General features: G+C 40.1%; 1 protein-coding gene across 1 annotated transcript; it reads right to left on the reverse strand.

Moving 5' to 3' along the window:
• Positions 1 to 522: 522 nt before the first annotated feature.
• On the reverse strand, positions 523 to 9379 carry LOC110504616 (interleukin-12 subunit beta). The gene is made up of 8 exons (XM_021583375.2): positions 9268 to 9379; positions 8955 to 9069; positions 6554 to 6874; positions 6329 to 6431; positions 4323 to 4570; positions 2833 to 3002; positions 2439 to 2548; positions 523 to 2048 (listed from the first exon to the last, which is right to left on the reverse strand). Exons 1-8 carry the CDS (start codon positions 9286 to 9288, stop codon positions 1979 to 1981), a joined length of 1158 nt encoding a protein of 385 aa, XP_021439050.2. The 5' UTR covers positions 9289 to 9379; the 3' UTR covers positions 523 to 1978.
• Between the last annotated feature and the right edge of the window lie 10391 nt (positions 9380 to 19770).

The following is a 19770-nucleotide window of genomic DNA, read 5'->3' on the forward strand; positions in this document are numbered from 1 at the left end:
TACCTTAAGGGCACGGTGATGATAGTTTGTAGAGTGATTACCTAACGGTCCATTGATGTACTTAACACTGTGTTATAGTCTCCTGCCATAATGATTTAATCATTTGTTGCATGTAAGTTCAATAAATTGGTCTAAATGTTTTCAAAGAAGTATGGACCATATAGACGAATGAGTCAGTGCACCTCAAGCAGTCTTGCAAAATAACTTCCATCCCTGCAACCTCACAACCCTAAGTTGGATAAATAGAGAGAAAAGCAACAGTCACCGTGATCAAGAACCCTCAAGTGTCACGCCATTGGTCTGAGCCTTGCAACCAGTTTCCCGGACATCCTGTTGTGGTTTGTCAGAGACAAAGGAACTGTATTAGAGTAGGTATTTATATTGCATTTAACAATGAGATTAGTCCTACATTACTTCCTTTTCATTGATGCTTGATTTCACGTTGTTATTTTTTTATCCTGAAAGTCATTAAAGATTGTGAGCACAGAGTAGTGGAAAGAACTCTAACACATCTACTGTAAGTGCAGGTCTGTACGTTTATTTTGATTTATAGTATTACAGTCACAAAAATATCATTTCAGTTTATGTTAGTGCATGTCTCTATGAGATAAAAAGCAACATTAATAAATAAATAATCATAAATATTACTAAATACATTTCATAACAAGTATAAAGATTGTAAAAGTGAAATTTGTGTCAGTAAATGATCTTGGCAACAAAGTCACCTTTGTCATAATGGATGTTTTAGAGTGTAAATGAAGTCACCTTTGTCATAATGGATGTTTTAGAGTGTCAATTAAGTCACCTTTGTCATAGTGGATGTTTTAGAGTGTCAATTAAGTCACCTTTGTCATAATGGATGTTTTAGAGTATCAATTAAATCACCTTTGTCATAGTGGATGTTTTAGAGTATCAATTAAGTCATCTTTGTCATAGTGGATGTTTTAGAGTGTCAATGAAGTCACCTTTGTCATAGTGGATGTTTTAGAGTGTCAATTAAGTCACCTTTGTCATAATGGATGTTTTAGAGTATCAATTAAGTCACTTTTGTCATAGTGGATGTTTTAGAGTGTCAATTAAGTCACCTTTGTCATAGTGGATGTTTTAGAGTATCAATTAAGTCACCTTTGTCATAGTGGATGTTTTAGAGTGTCAATTAAGTCACTTTTGTCATAGTGGATGTTTTAGAGTGTCAATTAAGTCACCTTTGTCATAATGGATGTTTTAGAGTGTCAATTAAGTCACCTTTGTCATAGTGGATGTTTTAGAGTGTCAATTAAGTCACCTTCGTCATAATGGATGTTTTAGAGTGTAAATGAAGTCACCTTTGTCATAGTGGATGTTTTAGAGTGTCAATTAAGTCCCCTTTGTCATAATGGATGTTTTAGAGTGTCAATTAAGTCACCTTTGTCATAGTGGATGTTTTAGAGTGTCAATTAAGTCACCTTTGTCATAGTGGATGTTTTAGAGTGTAAATGAAGTCACCTTTGTCATAGTGGATGTTTTAGAGTGTAAATGAAGTCACCTTTGTCATAATGGATGTTTTAGAGTGTAAATTAAGTCACCTTTGTCATAATGGATGTTTTAGAGTATCAATTAAGTCACCTTTGTCATAGTGGATGTTTTAGAGTGTCAATTAAGTCACCTTTGTCATAATGGATGTTTTAGAGTGTAAATGAAGTCACCTTTGTCATAATGGATGTTTTAGAGTGTAAATGAAGTCACCTTTGTCATAATGGATGTTTTAGAGTGTAAATTAAGTCACCTTTGTCATAATGGATGTTTTAGAGTGTAAATTAAGTCACCTTTGTCATAATGGAGTATCAAATAAGTCATCTTTGTCATAGTGGATGTTTTAGAGTGTCAATTAAGTCACCTTTGTCATAGTGGATGTTTTAGAGTGTAAATGCCTACACCTAGAGTGAATGAATAGGTTAATATTTGATGGCATACCATTTGATGGTATGGTAAAGATATACTATTGAGACACGTTCTTCTTCTTCTTCTGCTTTTCCCGCCTCCCCCTCTTGTTTCCCTTGTTGTTGAGTCTGAAAAATCACATCACATTGTAAAACGTGTTGTTCTGCAACGTCTTCTCAGAAATTAAATTCTTGAATTGATAAAGGCGCATTTTCCAATTTCAATCCACTTACTGAATGGAAAACCAAATTGAACCTAACCCTGGTAGTGTAGATGTAGCTCAATGTCTCCGTAATGAAACAGCAGGGTTTTTAACCCTCTACTTGGGTAGCTGTTTCACTATTCTGTTGTAGCCCTGAACTAGCACACCTGATTCAGTACTATTCAAGGGCTTGATGATTGGTTGACAGATTTAATCAGGTGTGTTAACTCTTCAATAGTTCAACTACATGGAACAGCTGGGGGTCCTCGAGGAGAGGTTCTGCTGAATACAGTAGACTAGAGAGTGTGGTACTGACCTGTACTCTGTCCAGTCGCTCCAGGGGGAGTCACAGAGGGCATCCTGGGCCCTGACACACACCGTCACCTTGGCCTTGACTGACCACTGGCTGCTCTCTGTGGTGTGAACCTGGGGGAACACAGAGGTTTAATTCATTAAGCACCAAATGGAGGAAAATGGCCTGACGCATGGACTACATGAACTTGTCCAATAAGAAATGCTCCTTTTCGTTGCAAAACGTTTTGCTAAGGTGTGCTCTAATGAATTGAACCAGGGACCTGAGTGACCACGTCTATTAGTTGAAGAGTATGAGCCTATTAATACACGGGCTGTATCTCTTGATGCAATGGCCCTCAAAAAGCTCCGGAGACAAGGGTTAGTAGGATGTACAGTATGTAGACAGTAGTCCTCACCTCTGTGTAGGGAGAATCACACGTGCACCCATTCTTGCACTTTCTGCCTTCGATCTCTTTGACCTGGAAGGAGAGGGGGAAGTAGGAGATGGGTCTGTTCCAGGAGACAGGATAGCTCCACTCTATAGTACTGCTGTTCACCTTCTTAATGGATAAATTGTCTGGCTTCACTGGAGAGAGGGAGAGAGAGCATGTGCGCGATTGAGAGAGAGAGAGAGAGAGAGAGGGAGGGTGAGGGAAGGAAGGAGAGGGAGAGAGGTGGGATAGATAATATTACCATAACTTCTACTAACACTGCACTATCAAACTAACTTTCAGTAGCACGTAAACCAACAAACTCTCAGCATATAATCTTCTGATAGGCCTACGTATATGTGCAATATATTTGTATACTGATCAAAAATATGAACGCAACATGCAACAATTTCCAAGATTTTGCTGAGTAACAATTCATATAAGGAAATCAGTCAATGGCAATAAATGTATTAGGCCCTAATCACAATCCAGGCCCATCCACGTGGTTTGCAGTTGTGAGGTAGGTTTGACGTACTGACAAATTCTCTACTACGACGGTGGAGGCAGCTAGACAAATGAACATTACATTTTCTGGCAAGAGCGCTTGTGGACATTCCGGCAGGCAGCATGCCAATTGCACACTTCCTCAAAACCTGAGACATCTGTGGCGTTGTGTTGTGTGAAAAAACAGCATATTTTAGAGTGGCCTTTTATAGTCCCCAGCACAAGGTGCACCTGTGTAATGCTCATGCTGTTTAATAAGCTTCCTGATATGCCACACCTGTCAGGTGGATGGATTATTTTGGCGAAGGACAAATGCTCACCAGTAGGGATGTAAACAAATTTGTGAACAGAATTTGAGAGAAATACGTTTTTTGTGCATCTGGAAAATTTCAGGGATTTTTACACTTCACATGTTGCGTTTATATTTTTATTCAGTGTATATATTGGCGGTGACGAAGACTTTAGTAGTGCGTCTCTGCACTAGTGCTCTACAAACTCCTGCCATTTTAGAGAGCTTTGTTTCTGCATTCTAAATGTTTGCTACGGGATAGACAGGTTTACCAGCTCCAAAGCTTTTTATTTTCAGAGACCACTTACATTGTGAAGTTTGTAAATATAATTGTTTTATTAGTTGGTAAATATAGTGAAGTGCACACCTAGACCATTATTGTCACCTTTAAGTAGCCTAAAATACAACTTGTGCACCTGATCCTGCCAGCCTCTTGCAGCATGTCTGCCCTTATGACTGTAACAAGGACCCCTTTTAACACTCACCCATGTCTGATAGTGTTGTGTGTGTCTCTCTCTCTGTGTGTGTGTGTCCTCACCTATGTCTGATAAGTAGAAGTGTTGTGTGTGTGTATCTCTCTCTCTGTGTGTGTGTGTCCTCACCTATGTCTGATAAGTAGAAGTGTTGTGTGTGTGTGTGTGTGTGTGTGTGTGTGTGTGTGTGTGTGTGTGTGTGTCCTCACCTATCTCTGATATGTAGAAGCATTTGGAGTATTCCTCCAGCAGGTAGTTAGTCCTCATGTAGATGGTCAGGGTGATCCGGTCAGTCTCCTCAGCATAGGGACAATACTGTCTGTCCACACAGGACACCCCCAGTCCACTACTGTTCACAGAACACATGATGTCACTCTGGCCAGATGAAGAGGAACATGTCCACTGCTGTCCACTGGCGTCCACAGAACAGCTGATGTTCTCCGCATCAGACAGGCCACTATAGAAAAGCCAAGAAATGGATGAATAAAAGTAGAGTAACATTGCAGTAGTCCATTCAGTAATATTTGACATTGCAGTAGTCCATTCAGTAATATTTGACATTGCAGTAGTCCATTCAGTAATATTTGACATTGCAGTAGTCCATTCAGTAATATTTGACATTGCAGTAGTCCATTCAGTAATATTTCATTTGAAGTCAAGTCAATACTGTAAGTTATTATGCACATGTTATAGTCTATACAGCACTATAGCACTATACAACAGTCAGACCCATAGAATGTTTACACTCTTAGAAAAAATGGTTCCAAACGGGTTCTGTGAGGAGGAAGAGGGTTCTACCAAGAACCACTTCAATCAGAAGAACCATTTTTGGAAGACAGGAGTTCTTTGTAAGACAAAGTGTTCTACCTAGACCATTTAACATCCTAAGAACCATTTTTGTAAGAAAGGATTTCTTGATGATTCTTCAGAAGGCAAGAATGATTCTACATAGAACCATATATAATATTTCCCAGCATGCTCTCTTGCAGGGAGAGACTTATTAATATTTTTTTGTATTTGACACCCTTTTCTCCTCAATTTCGATCTTGTCTCATCGCCGCAAGTCCCCAACGGGCTCGGGAGGTGACAGTCGAGTCATGCGTCCTCCGAAACATGAAGCATCAAACCAAGCTTCCTAACAGCCACCCGCTTAACCCGGAAGCTGCACCAATGTGTCGGAGGAAACACAGTTCAACTGACGACCGGGGTCGGCTTGCAGGCGCCCGGCCCGCCACAAGGAGTCGCTACAGCGCGATGAGCCAAAGACCCCCCCCCCCCCCCCCCCCCCCCCCCCCGGCCAAACTCTCCCCTAACCCGGACGACGCTGGGCTGATTGTGCACCGCTTTATGTGACTCCCGATCACGGCCGGCCGTGTTACAGCCCGGGATCAAACGTGGGTCTGTGGTGACGCCTCTAGCTCTGCGATGCAGTGCCTTAGACCGCTGCGCTACTCAGGAGGCTGCAGGGAGATTTACTTAATTGTTTGTTTTACTGATATATCTGTGTCTTTGCATGTTCTATACATTGATTGATTGATTAATTTTATGCTACATAAAGATAAATAACATACAGTTTTATAAACGTATCCAATCTGTTAGTAATTGGATTTATTGCACCTGTTACTGAGATGGTTGTTCCAGTATAGATTATTGAGCTAGACTCAGAATTCAATCTTCTCTACCCTGGCAGTTATTCTGAATGCAGGTCGCAAGTGATAACATATTCCACTTGTTGGATATTCTAGCTCTGGCTGGATTTCAATAAGAGTTTAAAGTCAATAAGACTTTGCAAGCCAGCATAATGTGATTTGCAGTCCTGATGTGGCCTGTGAACCAGGAGCTTCCAAACACCACTTTGTTAGGCTATAACTAGGCGATCAAAGACAGGCCTTATGATATATGTAATTTAATAATAAAATTATAAAGGCTGGTGGAACCATTCATAAAGGGTTCTAGGAAGAACCCTTCATAGATAAAAGGGTTATCGGTAGAACACATTACAGAAGGTTCTTGGCAGAACCCTTCAGAGAGTTCTAGGTAGAACCATGGTATATTATACAGGGGGTTCTCTACATAGAGGGTTTGAGATAGAAACCTCTGCAAAGGGTTCTATCCAGAACCAAAAATGGTTCAAATGGAAGAACCCTGCATGGTTCTACTTCTACTTTCCAATAGTGTAGTAGTAATACATAGAAAAGGTTGGTGGTGATAGTACCGTGCCACTTTGACAAACATAACAGTCCCAAAACGTGTAGGGGTGAATTTCCAGGAGCAGTGGAACTCTCCTTGGTAGTTCCGTGTTGAACATTTCATAAAGCCTTAGAACAGAAACAAACAAACAGAAGAGAGACAGAAGATGTCATGTTAGAATTGGATAATGAATGGGAAAAACAATATTTTACTTGATTTCGGATTACAGACAGACAGACATCCTGTATACCTGTTCTGGTGGATCCTTCTAGAATGCGTTTCTCTTCGTCCAAGTGTTTGACCAGCACCGTAGTATTCTTCAGGAGGGTTTTATCCAGGCTGTGACATGTAAATATCCCCCCTCCAGTTCTCTCTTCCAGGTTGACAAGGAAGCTGTTCCCCTTCTTCTTCTCCTCTTCATCCATCATCCATATGATCTCCTCATCCTCCTCTCCATCTCTCCGCCACACCCAGTCATTGTCTCTCCTCCAACCCTCCTCCTCTCGGTTGAAGGAACCCAGGCAGGTTAGAGGATGCTGAACCAGTGAGCCGTCTACGTTCACCACAACAACTGGTGACAACACACACTTCAATCAACACCAACATATAGAGTCAGGTCAAACATTATTGCCACGCTTGATAAAGATGAGCAAAAAATACTGTTTAAAATATATCATAAAAATACTGTTTAAAATATATCATAAAAATACTGTTTAAAATATATCATAAAAATACTGTATAAAATATATCATAAAAATACTGAACTATATTGTATGCTCAAATTATTTTGAGAATCATATTATTTTATACTAATACAATTGCTCAGAGATCTTGTGTAACAAGCATCATTTTTTTTATTTTTAAGATTGTTAAAAATGATTGGGAACCCTGTTGTCAATACCTTTCAATACCTCCCCTTTCAAGGATAATGGCACTGAGCCTCTTTCTAAATTGACCACAAAATCAAGACTTTGCAATGGCCTTCTCAGTCTTCTGACTTGAACCCCGTCAGAAACCTGTGGTTTGAATTGAAGAGGCCAGCCCATAAGAGCAGACAAAGGATATCAAGGATCTGGACAGGTTCTGTATGGAGGAATGGAAAGGTCTAGAATCCTTTCTAATGTGTTTTCCAATCTCAAAACATTTTAGAAAAAAGCTCAGTGCCCGTTAGTTATGCTGTTAAAAACACGGGTGCCAATAATTTTGATCAATAGCTTTTTGAGAGAAAAAAATCATATTTGTTGAACAAAATCTCTTTCTCTGACTAATTGTATTGGTATAAAATAATATAATTATTCCATCTGTTTTGAGCGTACAAGATACAGTAGTTCAGCATTTGTATTATGTATTTTATACATTCTTTTTTGCTCAACTTTTTCAAGGGTGCCAATAATTTGGGATCTGACTGTAGCTCATCAACACAAACATATAAAGCACCTCAACTGTATATAGCCTTATAATGAACTGACATACACATAGCTTTACACTCTGGACTGGGAAAACAAAAATAGAACTACAGTAAGTTATCTTTATAGACATTGCCTTTAGAAGTATTAATTACCCCTTGACTTTTTCCACATTTTGTTGTGTTACAGTCTGAATTTAAAACGGATTAAATTGAGATTTTGTGTAACTGGCCTACACACAATACCCTATAATATAAAAGTAGAATTTTGTTTTTAGAACATTTTACAACTGAATTAAAATTGAAAAGCTGAAATGTCTTGGGTCAGTAAGTATTCAATCCCTTTGTTATGGCAAGCCTAAATAAAGAAACGGAAGTGAGCTAAGTACAGGCAAAATACTAGCGGAAAACCTGATTCATTCTGCTTTTCAAAAGACACTGGGTGACAAATTGACCTTTCAGCAGGAGTTGCTTACCAAGATTATATTGAATGTTCCTGAGTGGCCTAGTTACAGTTTTGAATTAAATCGGCTTGAAAATCTATGGAAAGACTTGAAAATGGCTGTCTAACAGTGATCAACAACCAACTTGACAGAGCTTGAAGAATTCTTTAAAGGATAATGTGCAAGTATTGTACAATCCAGGTGTGCAAAACTCTTAGAGACTTACCCAGAAAAACTCTTAGAGACTTACCTAGAAAAACTCACAGCTCTTAGAGACTTACCTAGAAAAACTCTTAGAGACTTACCTAGAAAAACTCTTAGAGACTTACCCAGAAAAACTCTTAGAGACTTACCTAGAAAAACTCTTAGAGACTTACCTAGAAAAACTCCTAGAGATTTACCTAGAAAAACTCTTAGAGACTTACCTAGAAAAACTCTTAGAGACTTACCTAGAAAAACTCTTAGAGACTTACCTAGAAAAACTCTTAGAGACTTACCTAGAAAAACTCTTAGAGACTTACCTAGAAAAACTCACAGCTGTAATCCTTTCCAAAGGTGATTATAACAAGTATTGACTCAAGGTGTGAATACTTATGTATAATATGTGGTATTGTGTGTGGAATCAGTCAAGGGGTATGAATACTTTCTGAAAGCACTATACCAGAGTGGAAGCACATATACGTTGCTTAATAATGAGATGACAACATACTGACAAGTGTACAGGCAGACATTATTGTGACAAACTACTGATCTAACAGATGACAGTAATATACATGTACTGATCAGAGATGATGATTTCCTACCGTTGGGTAGAAGATTCCAGCTGCTCTGAGTGAACTTGGGGCGTTGGCTTTGTGCCTGGTGTAGGATTAGAATGCCTAGTAAAGTAGGCAGGATTCTTAGTAAAGTAAACCTCATCTATGTGGGAGACAGAGTATGAGGCAGGGAGAGAGAGAGAGAGAATCATGTTTAGTCAAATCAATTTAAATATAAAAATCTAAGATTCTACCCATGCAAGTGTTCATAATGAATAGAATATGATGTACAAAATGAATAATTGATCTGCATAATAAATTCATAGGCCAACAAGTTAATTTAAACGTAAATTGTTCATACCTTTAGACAGCAATCAAACATCTTCTGATCAACACGTCCTCTGAATAACGCTGAAGTCTAAACAGTGGCTTTTTAATATGTGTCAATGCCGATGACATTTAGCATCCAATAGAATTCCCCCGTTGAGAAAAGTACAGACAGACAGAACGAGGAACTCAACCACTTTCTAATCGAACCTAAATAAGGCATGGTCATAGAGGACTGTTCAGGCATGGCCTAGCTTTATTTTTCTTACTTCCATATGCTGCGTACACATCCCAAGACTTTCATGTATTCTTTGAAAGGTTGTTATTAGTTGCCAACAGTATTTCTTAGTATAATCTGGATCTTGTAGCCTCAACCATCCCCTTTCAAAATCAATCTCTTCACTTTGATTGCAGTCATTATCCTTCTTATCCATAACGTTATAAATGTAAACTTGGTATGTAATTGCACAGTAAACGGCAGTGAAATGAAAATGGTTTCATATAAGCCTTTACTAGATTTATGTTACTATTCTGTAATACTTGGGCAATGGGCTACAGATGATGTGACCGAGTAGGGACTGAGGAAGTGATGTAACGCAGGTGAGCGAGAAACACGTCTTTTACTTTCACTTCCTTTGAGACGTGTTTGTCTGTGATGATGGACCTTTGCAGGTATGTGAAAGGTAGTGAGGTAATGAGGTAATGTAGCTAACATTGGAATTCCCTGACAGTGTGCAGTACAGTTTTAGACCTACGAATTAGTCAAGTGAATTGCTGTCTTTTCAGTGTAGTGACATAAATGCACCGGTTTTATGGAAAAGATTGGTAAGTTGTTATATACTGTCAACATAGTATGTAATGATCACTCAATTAAAACGCTAATGAATTAGTTAGAATGTAGAATCTGTAATAGAACACTCAATTCCATGGTGAACCATTGTGATGTCAGTGTCAGGTAGAGCTGAGAAGGACAGCCGTTCTGCAGTGGTCAGTCAGTGTCAGGTAGAGCTGAGAAGGACAGCAGTTCTGTAGTGGTCAGTCAGTGTCAGGTAGAGCTGAGAAGGACAGCAGTTCTGCAGTGGTCAGTCAGTGTCAGGTACAGCTGAGAAGGACAGCAGTTCTGCAGTGGTCAGTCAGTGTCAGGTAGAGCTGAGTAGGACAGCAGTTCTACAGTGGTCAGTCAGTGTCAGGTACAGCTGAGTAGGACAGCAGTTCTGCAGTGGTCAGTCAGTGTCAGGCAGAGCTGAGTAGGACAGCAGTTCTGAAGTGGTCAGTCAGTGTCAGGTAGAGCTGAGTAGGACAGCAGTTCTGCAGGGGTCAGTCAGTGTCAGGTAGAGCTGAGAAGGACAGCAGTTCTGCAGGGGTCAGTCAGTGTCAGGTAGAGCTGAGAAGGACAGCAGTTCTGCAGTGGTCAGTCAGTGTCAGGTAGAGCCTAGAAGGACAGCAGTTCTTCAGTGGTCAGTCAGTGTCAGGTAGAGCTGAGTAGTGGTCAGTCAGTGTCAGGTAGAGCTGAGTAGGGGTCAGTCAGTGTCAGGTAGAGCTGAGTAGGGGTCAGTCAGTGTCCGGTTAGAGCTGAGTAGGACAGCAGTTCTGCAGTGGTCAGTCAGTGTCAGGTAGAGCTGAGTAGGACAGCAGTTCTGCAGTGGTCAGTCAGTGTCAGGTACAGCTGATTAGGACAGCAGTTCTGCAGTGGTCAGTCAGTGTCAGGTAGAGCTGAGTAGGACAGCAGTTCTGCAGGGGTCAGTCAGTGTCAGGTAGAGCTGAGAAGGACAGCAGTTCTGCAGGGGTCAGTCAGTGTCAGGTAGAGCTGAGAAGGACAGCAGTTCTGCAGTGGTCAGTCAGTGTCAGGTAGAGCCTAGAAGGACAGCAGTTCTTCAGTGGTCAGTCAGTGTCAGGTAGAGCTGAGTAGTGGTCAGTCAGTGTCAGGTAGAGCTGAGTAGGGGTCAGTCAGTGTCAGGTAGAGCTGAGTAGGGGTCAGTCAGTGTCCGGTTAGAGCTGAGTAGGACAGCAGTTCTGCAGTGGTCAGTCAGTGTCAGGTAGAGCTGAGTAGGACAGCAGTTCTGCAGTGGTCAGTCAGTGTCAGGTACAGCTGATTAGGACAGCAGTTCTGCAGTGGTCAGTCAGTGTCAGGTAGAGCTGAGTAGGACAGCAGTTCTGCAGGGGTCAGTCAGTGTCAGGTAGAGCTGAGAAGGACAGCAGTTCTGCAGGGGTCAGTCAGTGTCAGGTAGAGCTGAGAAGGACAGCAGTGCTGCAGTGGTCAGTCAGTGTCAGGTAGAGCCTAGAAGGACAGCAGTTCTTCAGTGGTCAGTCAGTGTCAGGTAGAGCTGAGTAGGACAGCAGTTCTGCAGGGGTCAGTCAGTGTCAGGTAGAGCTGAGTAGGACAGCAGTTCTGCAGGGGTCAGTCAGTGTCAGGTAGAGCTGAGTAGGACAGCAGTTCTGCAGGGGTCAGTCAGTGTCAGGTAGAGCTGAGTAGGACAGCAGTTCTGCAGTGGTCAGTCAGTGTCAGGTACAGCTGAGTAGGACAGCAGTTCTGCAGTGGTCAGTCAGTGTCAGGTAGAGCTGAGTAGGACAGCAGTTCTGCAGTGGTCAGTCAGTGTCAGGTAGAGCTGAGTAGGACAGCAGTTCTGCAGTGGTCCGTCAGTGTCAGGTAGAGCTGAGAAGGACAGCAGTTCTACAGTGGTCAGTCAGTGTCAGGTAGAGCTGAGTAGGACAGCAGTTCTACAGTGGTCAGACAGTGTCAGGTAGAGCTGAGGAGGACAGCAGTTCTGCAGTGGTCAGTCAGTGTCAGGTAGAGCTGAGTAGGACAGCAGTTCTGCAGTGGTCAGTCAGTGTCAGGTAGAGCTGAGTAGGACAGCAGTTCTACAGTGGTCAGTCAGTGTCAGGTAGAGCTGAGTAGGACAGCAGTTCTGCAGGGGTCAGTCAGTGTCAGGTAGAGCTGAGTAGGACAGCAGTTCTGCAGTGGTCAGTCAGTGTCAGGTAGAGCTGAGTAGGACAGCAGTTCTGCAGTGGTCCGTCAGTGTCAGGTAGAGCTGAGAAGGACAGCAGTTCTGCAGGGGTCAGTCAGTGTCAGGTAGAGCTGAGTAGGACAGCAGTTATACAGTGGTCAGTCAGTGTCAGGTAGAGCTGAGTAGGACAGCAGTTCTACAGTGGTCAGTCAGTGTCAGGTAGAGCTGAGAAGGACAGCAGTTCTGCAGTGGTCAGTCAGTGTCAGGTAGAGCTGAGTAGGACAGCAGTTCTGCAGGGGTCAGTCAGTGTCAGGTAGAGCTGAGTAGGACAGCAGTTCTGCAGGGGTCAGTCAGTGTCAGGTAGAGCTGAGTAGGACAGCAGTTCTGCAGGGGTCAGTCAGTGTCAGGTAGAGCTGAGTAGGACAGCAGTTCTACAGGGGTCAGTCAGTGTCAGTTAGAGCTGAGTAGGACAGCAGTTCTACAGGGGTCAGTCAGTGTCAGGTAGAGCTGAGTAGGGGTCAGTCAGTGTCAGGTAGAGCTGAGTAGGGGTCAGTCAGTGTCAGGTAGAGCTGAGTAGTGGTCAGTCAGTGTCAGGTAGAGCTGAGTAGTGGTCAGTCAGTGTCAGGTAGAGCTGAGTAGGGGTCAGTCAGTGTCAGGTAGAGCTGAGTAGTGGTCAGTCAGTGTCCGGTTAGAGCTGAGTAGGGGTCAGTCAGTGTCAGGTAGAGCTGAGTAGGGGTCAGTCAGTGAGCCAAAATGAATCTAAAGAAAGGAGCTGTTTTACAGTTTTTTTCAATTGCTAAAAAGCATTGGTCAACTGAAGCCACTTTTTCAAAACCCTTCACACAGTCTGCATTACCAACATGCATATTGGCCAAACAGTTCATCTCACCTCCAAAACTCACTCAAACCACCAAAACACTTCACACAGTCTGCATTACCAACATGCATATTGGCCAAACAGTTCATCTCACCTTCAAAACTCACTCAAACCACCAAAAACACTTTACACAGTCTGCATTACCAACATGCATATTGGCCAAACAGTTCATCTCACCTCCAAAACTCACTCAAACCACCAAAAACCCTTCACACAGTCTGCATTACCAACATGCATATTGGCCAAACAGTTCATCTCACCTTCAAAACTCACTCAAACCACCAAAAACCCTTCACACAGTCTGCATTACCAACATGCATATTGGCCAAACAGTTCATCTCACCTCCAAAACTCACTCAAACCACCAAAACACTTCACACAGTCTGCATTACCAACATGCATATTGGCCAAACAGTTCATCTCACCTCCAAAACTCACTCAAACCACCAAAAACACTTTACACAGTCTGCATTACCAACATGCATATTGGCCAAACAGTTCATCTCACCTTCAAAACTCACTCAAACCACCAAAACACTTCACACAGTCTGCATTACCAACATGCATCTTTGCCAAACAGTTCATCTCACCTCCAAAACTCACTCAAACCACCAAAACACTTCACACAGTCTGCATTACCAACATGCATATTGGCCAAACAGTTCATCTCACCTCCAAAACTCACTCAAACCACCAAAACACTTCACACAGTCTGCATTACCAACATGCATCTTTGCCAAACAGTTCATCTCACCTCCAAAACTCACTCAAACCACCAAAAACACTTCACACAGTCTGCATTACCAACATGCATATTGGCCAAACAGTTCATCTCACCTCCAAAACTCACTCAAACCACCAAAAACACTTTACACAGTCTGCATTACCAACATGCATATTGGCCAAACAGTTCATCTCACCTTCAAAACTCACTCAAACCACCAAAAACACTTTATACAGTCTGCATTACCAACATGCATATTGGCCAAACAGTTCATCTCACCTCCAAAACTCACTCAAACCACCAAAAACACTTCATACATGTTTCAAAACAAGCTTGTTTGACCATAACACGGGCCACAAATCTCACTCAGAAAGCATACATTGTCTCTCATAACACACTGACCTAAAAAACACTATCAGGGAGCATTACATCAATGATGAACTAAATAAATCAGTATTTCATTATATAAAAATAATAACAACTTTTCACTTTATTGACTGTACTAAAGTAGATGTAACAAGAATGAACCAGAACTGCAGCAATTTGCTTCAATAGGATTTTTTTTCTAAATCTTTGCATATAGTAATTTACTTGTGAAAAATAAAAAGTTGCAACAAAAAGATCATTCCTGAAATTCCAGGGCTGCAATAAAAATGACAAAAAAAATATTGACAACATGTGTAGTATAACACTCATACTGTACAGTACTGTGAGGGTTATAGTTCTCATCAACATGTATAATATAACACTCATACTGTACAGTACTGTGAGGGTTATAGTTCTCATCAATATGTATAGTATAACACTCATACTGTACAGTACTGTGAGGGTTATAGTTCTCATCAACATGTATAGTATAACACTCATACTGTACAGTACTGTGAGGGCTCTAGTTCTCATCAATATGTATAGTATAACACTCATACTGTACAGTACTGTGAGGGTTATAGTTCTCATCAACATGTATAATATAACACTCATACTGTACAGTACTGTGAGGGTTCTAGTTCTCATCAATATGTATAGTATAACACTCATACTGTACAGTACTGTGAGGGTTATAGTTCTCATCAACATGTATAATATAACACTCATACTGTACAGTACTGTGAGGGTTATAGTTCTCATCAACATGTGTAGTATAACACTCATACTGTACAGTACTGTGAGGGTTATAGTTCTCATCAACATGTATAATATAACACTCATACTGTACAGTACTGTGAGGGCTCTAGTTCTCATCAACATGTATAGTATAACACTCATACTGTACAGTACTGTGAGGGTTATAGTTCTCATCAACATGTATAATATAACACTCATACTGTACAGTACTGTGAGGGTTCTAGTTCTCATCAACATGTGTAGTATAACACTCATACTGTACAGTACTGTGAGGGTTATAGTTCTCATCAACATGTATAATATAACACTCATACTGTACAGTACTGTGAGGGCTCTAGTTCTCATCAACATGTATAGTATAACACTCATACTGTACAGTACTGTGAGGGTTCTAGTTCTCATCAACATGTATAATATAACACTCATACTGTACAGTACTGTGAGGGCTCTAGTTCTCATCAACATGTATAGTATAACACTCATACTGTACAGTACTGTGAGGGTTATAGTTCTCATCAACATGTATAATATAACACTCATACTGTACAGTACTGTGAGGGTTCTAGTTCTCATCAACATGTATAGTATAACACTCATACTGTACAGTACTGAGGGTTATAGTTCTCATCAACATGTATAGTATAACACTCATACTGTACAGTACTGTGAGGGTTCTAGTTCTCATCAACATGTATAATATAACACTCATACTGTACAGTACTGTGAGGGTTATAGTTCGCATCAACATGTATAATATAACACTCATACTGTACAGTACTGTGAGGATTCTAGTTCTCATCAACATGTATAATATAACACTCATACTGTACAGTACTGTGAGGGTTATAGTTCTCATCAACATGTATAATATAACACTCATACTGTACAGTACTGTGAGGGTTATAGTTCTCATCAACATGTATAATATAACACTCATACTGTACAGTACTGTGAGGGTTCTAGTTCTCATCAACTCATCAACATGTATAATATGATCACTCATACTGTACAGTACTGTGAGGGTTATAGTTCTCATCAACATGTATAGTATAACACTCATACTGTACAGGACTGTGAGGGTTATAGTTCTCATCAACATGTATAATATAACACTCATACTGTACAGTACTGTGAGGGTTCTAGTTCTCATCAACTCATCAACATGTATAATATGATCACTCATACTGTACAGTACTGTGAGGGTTATAGTTCTCATCAACATGTATAATATAACACTCATACTGTACAGTACTGTGAGGGTTCTAGTTCTCATCAATATGTATAATATAACACTCATACTGTACAGTACTGTGAGGGTTATAGTTCTCATCAACATGTATAGTATAACACTCATACTGTACAGTACTGTGAGGGTTATAGTTCTCATCAACATGTATAGTATAACACTCATACTGTACAGTACTGTGAGGATTCTAGTTCTCATCAACATGTATAGTATAACACTCATACTGTACAGTACTGTGAGGGTTATAGTTCTCATCAACATGTATAGTATAACACTCATACTGTACAGTACTGTGAGGGTTATAGTTCTCATCAACATGTATAGTATAACACTCATACTGTACAGTACTGTGAGGGTTATAGTTCTCATCAACATGTCTAGTATAACACTCATACTGTACAGTACTGTGAGGGTTATAGTTCTCATCAACATGTATAATATAATCACTCATACTGTACAGTACTGTGAGGGCTCTAGTTCTCATCAACATGTATAATATAACACTCATACTGTACAGTACTGTGAGGGTTCTAGTTCTCATCAATATGTATAATATAATCACTCAAACTGTACAGTACTGTGAGGGTTATAGTTCTCATCAATATGTATAATATAATCACTCAAACTGTACAGTACTGTGAGGGTTATAGTTCTCATCAACATGTATAGTATAACACTCATACTGTACAGTACTGTGAGGGTTCTAGTTCTCATCAACATGTATAATATAACAATCATACTGTACAGTACTGTGAGGGTTCTAGTTCTCTTCAACATGTGTAGTATAACACTCATACTGTACAGTACTGTGAGGGTTATAGTTCTCATCAACATGTATAATATAACACTCATACTGTACAGTACTGTGAGGGTTCTAGTTCTCATCAATATGTATAATATAATCACTCAAACTGTACAGTACTGTGAGGGTTATAGTTCTCATCAACATGTATAATACATTCACTCATACTGTACAGTACTGTGAGGATTATAGTTCTCATCAACATGTATAGTATAACACTCATACTGTACAGTACTGTGAGGGTTATAGTTCTCATCAATATGTATAATATAATCACTCATACTGTACAGTACTGTGAGGGTTATAGTTCTCATCAACATGTATAATACATTCACTCATACTGTACAGTTCTGTGAGGATTCTAGTTCTCATCAACATGTATAGTATGACACTCATACTGTACAGTACTGTGAGGGTTATAGTTCTCATCAACATGTATAGTATAACACTCATACTGTACAGTACTGTGAGGGTTCTAGTTCTCATCAACATGTATAATATAACACTCATACTGTACAGTACTGTGAGGGTTCTAGTTCTCATCAACTCATCAACATGTATAATATAACACCCATACTGTACAGTACTGTGAGGGTTATAGTTCTCATCAACATGTATAATATAACACTCATACTGTACAGTACTGTGAGGGTTATAGTTCTCATCAACATGTATAGTATAACACTCATACTGTACAGTACTGTGAGGGTTCTAGTTCTCATCAACATGTATAGTATTACACTCATACTGTACAGTACTGTGAGGGTTATAGTTCTCATCAACATGTATAATATAACACTCATACTGTACAGTACTGTGAGGGTTATAGTTCTCATCAACATGTATAATATAACACTCATACTGTACAGGACTGTGAGGGTTATAGTTCTCATCAACATGTATAGTATAACACTCATACTGTACAGTACTGTGAGGGTTCTAGTTCTCATCAACATGTATAGTATAACACTCATACTGTACAGTACTGTGAGGGTTCTAGTTCTCATCAACATGTATAATATAACACTCATACTGTACAGTACTGTGAGGGTTATAGTTCTCATCAACATGTATAATATAACACTCATACTGTACAGGACTGTGAGGGTTCTAGTTCTCATCAACATGTATAGTATAACACTCATACTGTACAGTACTGTGAGGGTTATAGTTCTCATCAACATGTATAATATAACACTCATACTGTACAGTACTGTGAGGGTTATAGTTCTCATCAACATGTATAATATAACACTCATACTGTACAGTACTGTGAGGGTTATAGTTCTCATCAACATGTATAATATAACACTCATACTGTACAGGACTGTGAGGGTTATAGTTCTCATCAACATGTATAACATAACACTCATACTGTACAGTACTGTGAGGGTTCTAGTTCTCATCAACATGTATAGTATAACACTCATACTGTACAGGACTGTGAGGGTTATAGTTCTCATCAACTCATCAACATGTATAATATAACACTCATACTGTACAGTACTGTGAGGGTTATAGTTCTCATCAACTCATCAACATGTATAACATAACACTCATACTGTACAGTACTGTGAGGGTTCTAGTTCTCATCAACATGTATAGTATAACACTCATACTGTACAGGACTGTGAGGGTTAATGTTCTCATCAACATGTATAGTATAACACTCATACTGTACAGGACTGTGAAGGTTATAGTTCTCATCAACTCATCAACATGTATAATATAACACTCATACTGTACAGTACTGTGAGGGTTCTAGTTCTCTTCAACATGTGTAGTATAACACTCATACTGTGCAGTACTGTGAGGGTTCTAGTTCTCCCTTTCTCCTGCATTTATCCACACGTTCCCATCAACATCACATCTCATGTCTTCTCTGGTGATACATCTTGTTAAGTATCTTCTGGGATGTCTAATCCAACCCTGCCACTCTTTTTCCCCCACCAACCTGTCTTCCTTGATCCAAGTTTCCAAACTAAATCATTCCCGAAGCTGTCCTTTATTTGTCTGTTTGGTAACGAGACTAAAAACAGGACACTTGGGTAGGCTTTCAGCTGAAATTGCATTCAGCTGTGTTTAGAATGATTCAATATTCTGCTGAGATTTTCTTTTAGTTTCAGTCTGGTTACTGCAGAAATGCACAACATTTGCCATCATTCTGTTTTGAATGTGTTTAACAGTTTTGTAAACAGTGTGTTAGCATTTGAAAACGTGCTGCAAAAATATAATTTAGCAGGTGATGGAGTATGAATGAGAAAAGAGTTTATGGATTTTGGAGAATGTGGTCATTGAATGCATTTTGTGTGAAAGCAATGAAAAATGATTCACAGTTTGGTTCACATACACTGTTTCGCTGACTGTGTGAAGAGTTTTGACAATGTGACTTCAGTTTTGACCAACGCATGTTAGCAATTGGAAACAACTGTAAATTATCTGGACTTTGACAGTGTCTACCATCGTCTCTCCCTGCACAACGCCTAAATACCGTCAGATTACTTCAGACTACTGGATGTCCACAACAGGAACACTTTAAATGGTAGATTGTGGATTTATGTCTAAGTATTCCCATTCGTGTACTTAGAAGTGTGTGGGTAATGTGGAGGCAGTAACATGACAAAACAGCATTGGTGAAAAGGTAGATAGGTTTGTCAGTGTATTCATAGACATCCAGGCCGTTTGTGTCCTCCTGTACGTGTCTGGGTGTAGCTCATGTTTGTTTTTAAAACATTTTCCCACAAACTTCATTAAAGATCAGTGTCTGAAGCAGAAAACAGTAGTCTATTTTCCCATGTCCCTTCTTCTTGCAGACATC

Source organism: Oncorhynchus mykiss, chromosome 31, assembly GCF_013265735.2.
Source record: "Oncorhynchus mykiss isolate Arlee chromosome 31, USDA_OmykA_1.1, whole genome shotgun sequence".
Classification (NCBI taxonomy): Eukaryota; Metazoa; Chordata; class Actinopteri; order Salmoniformes; family Salmonidae; genus Oncorhynchus; species Oncorhynchus mykiss.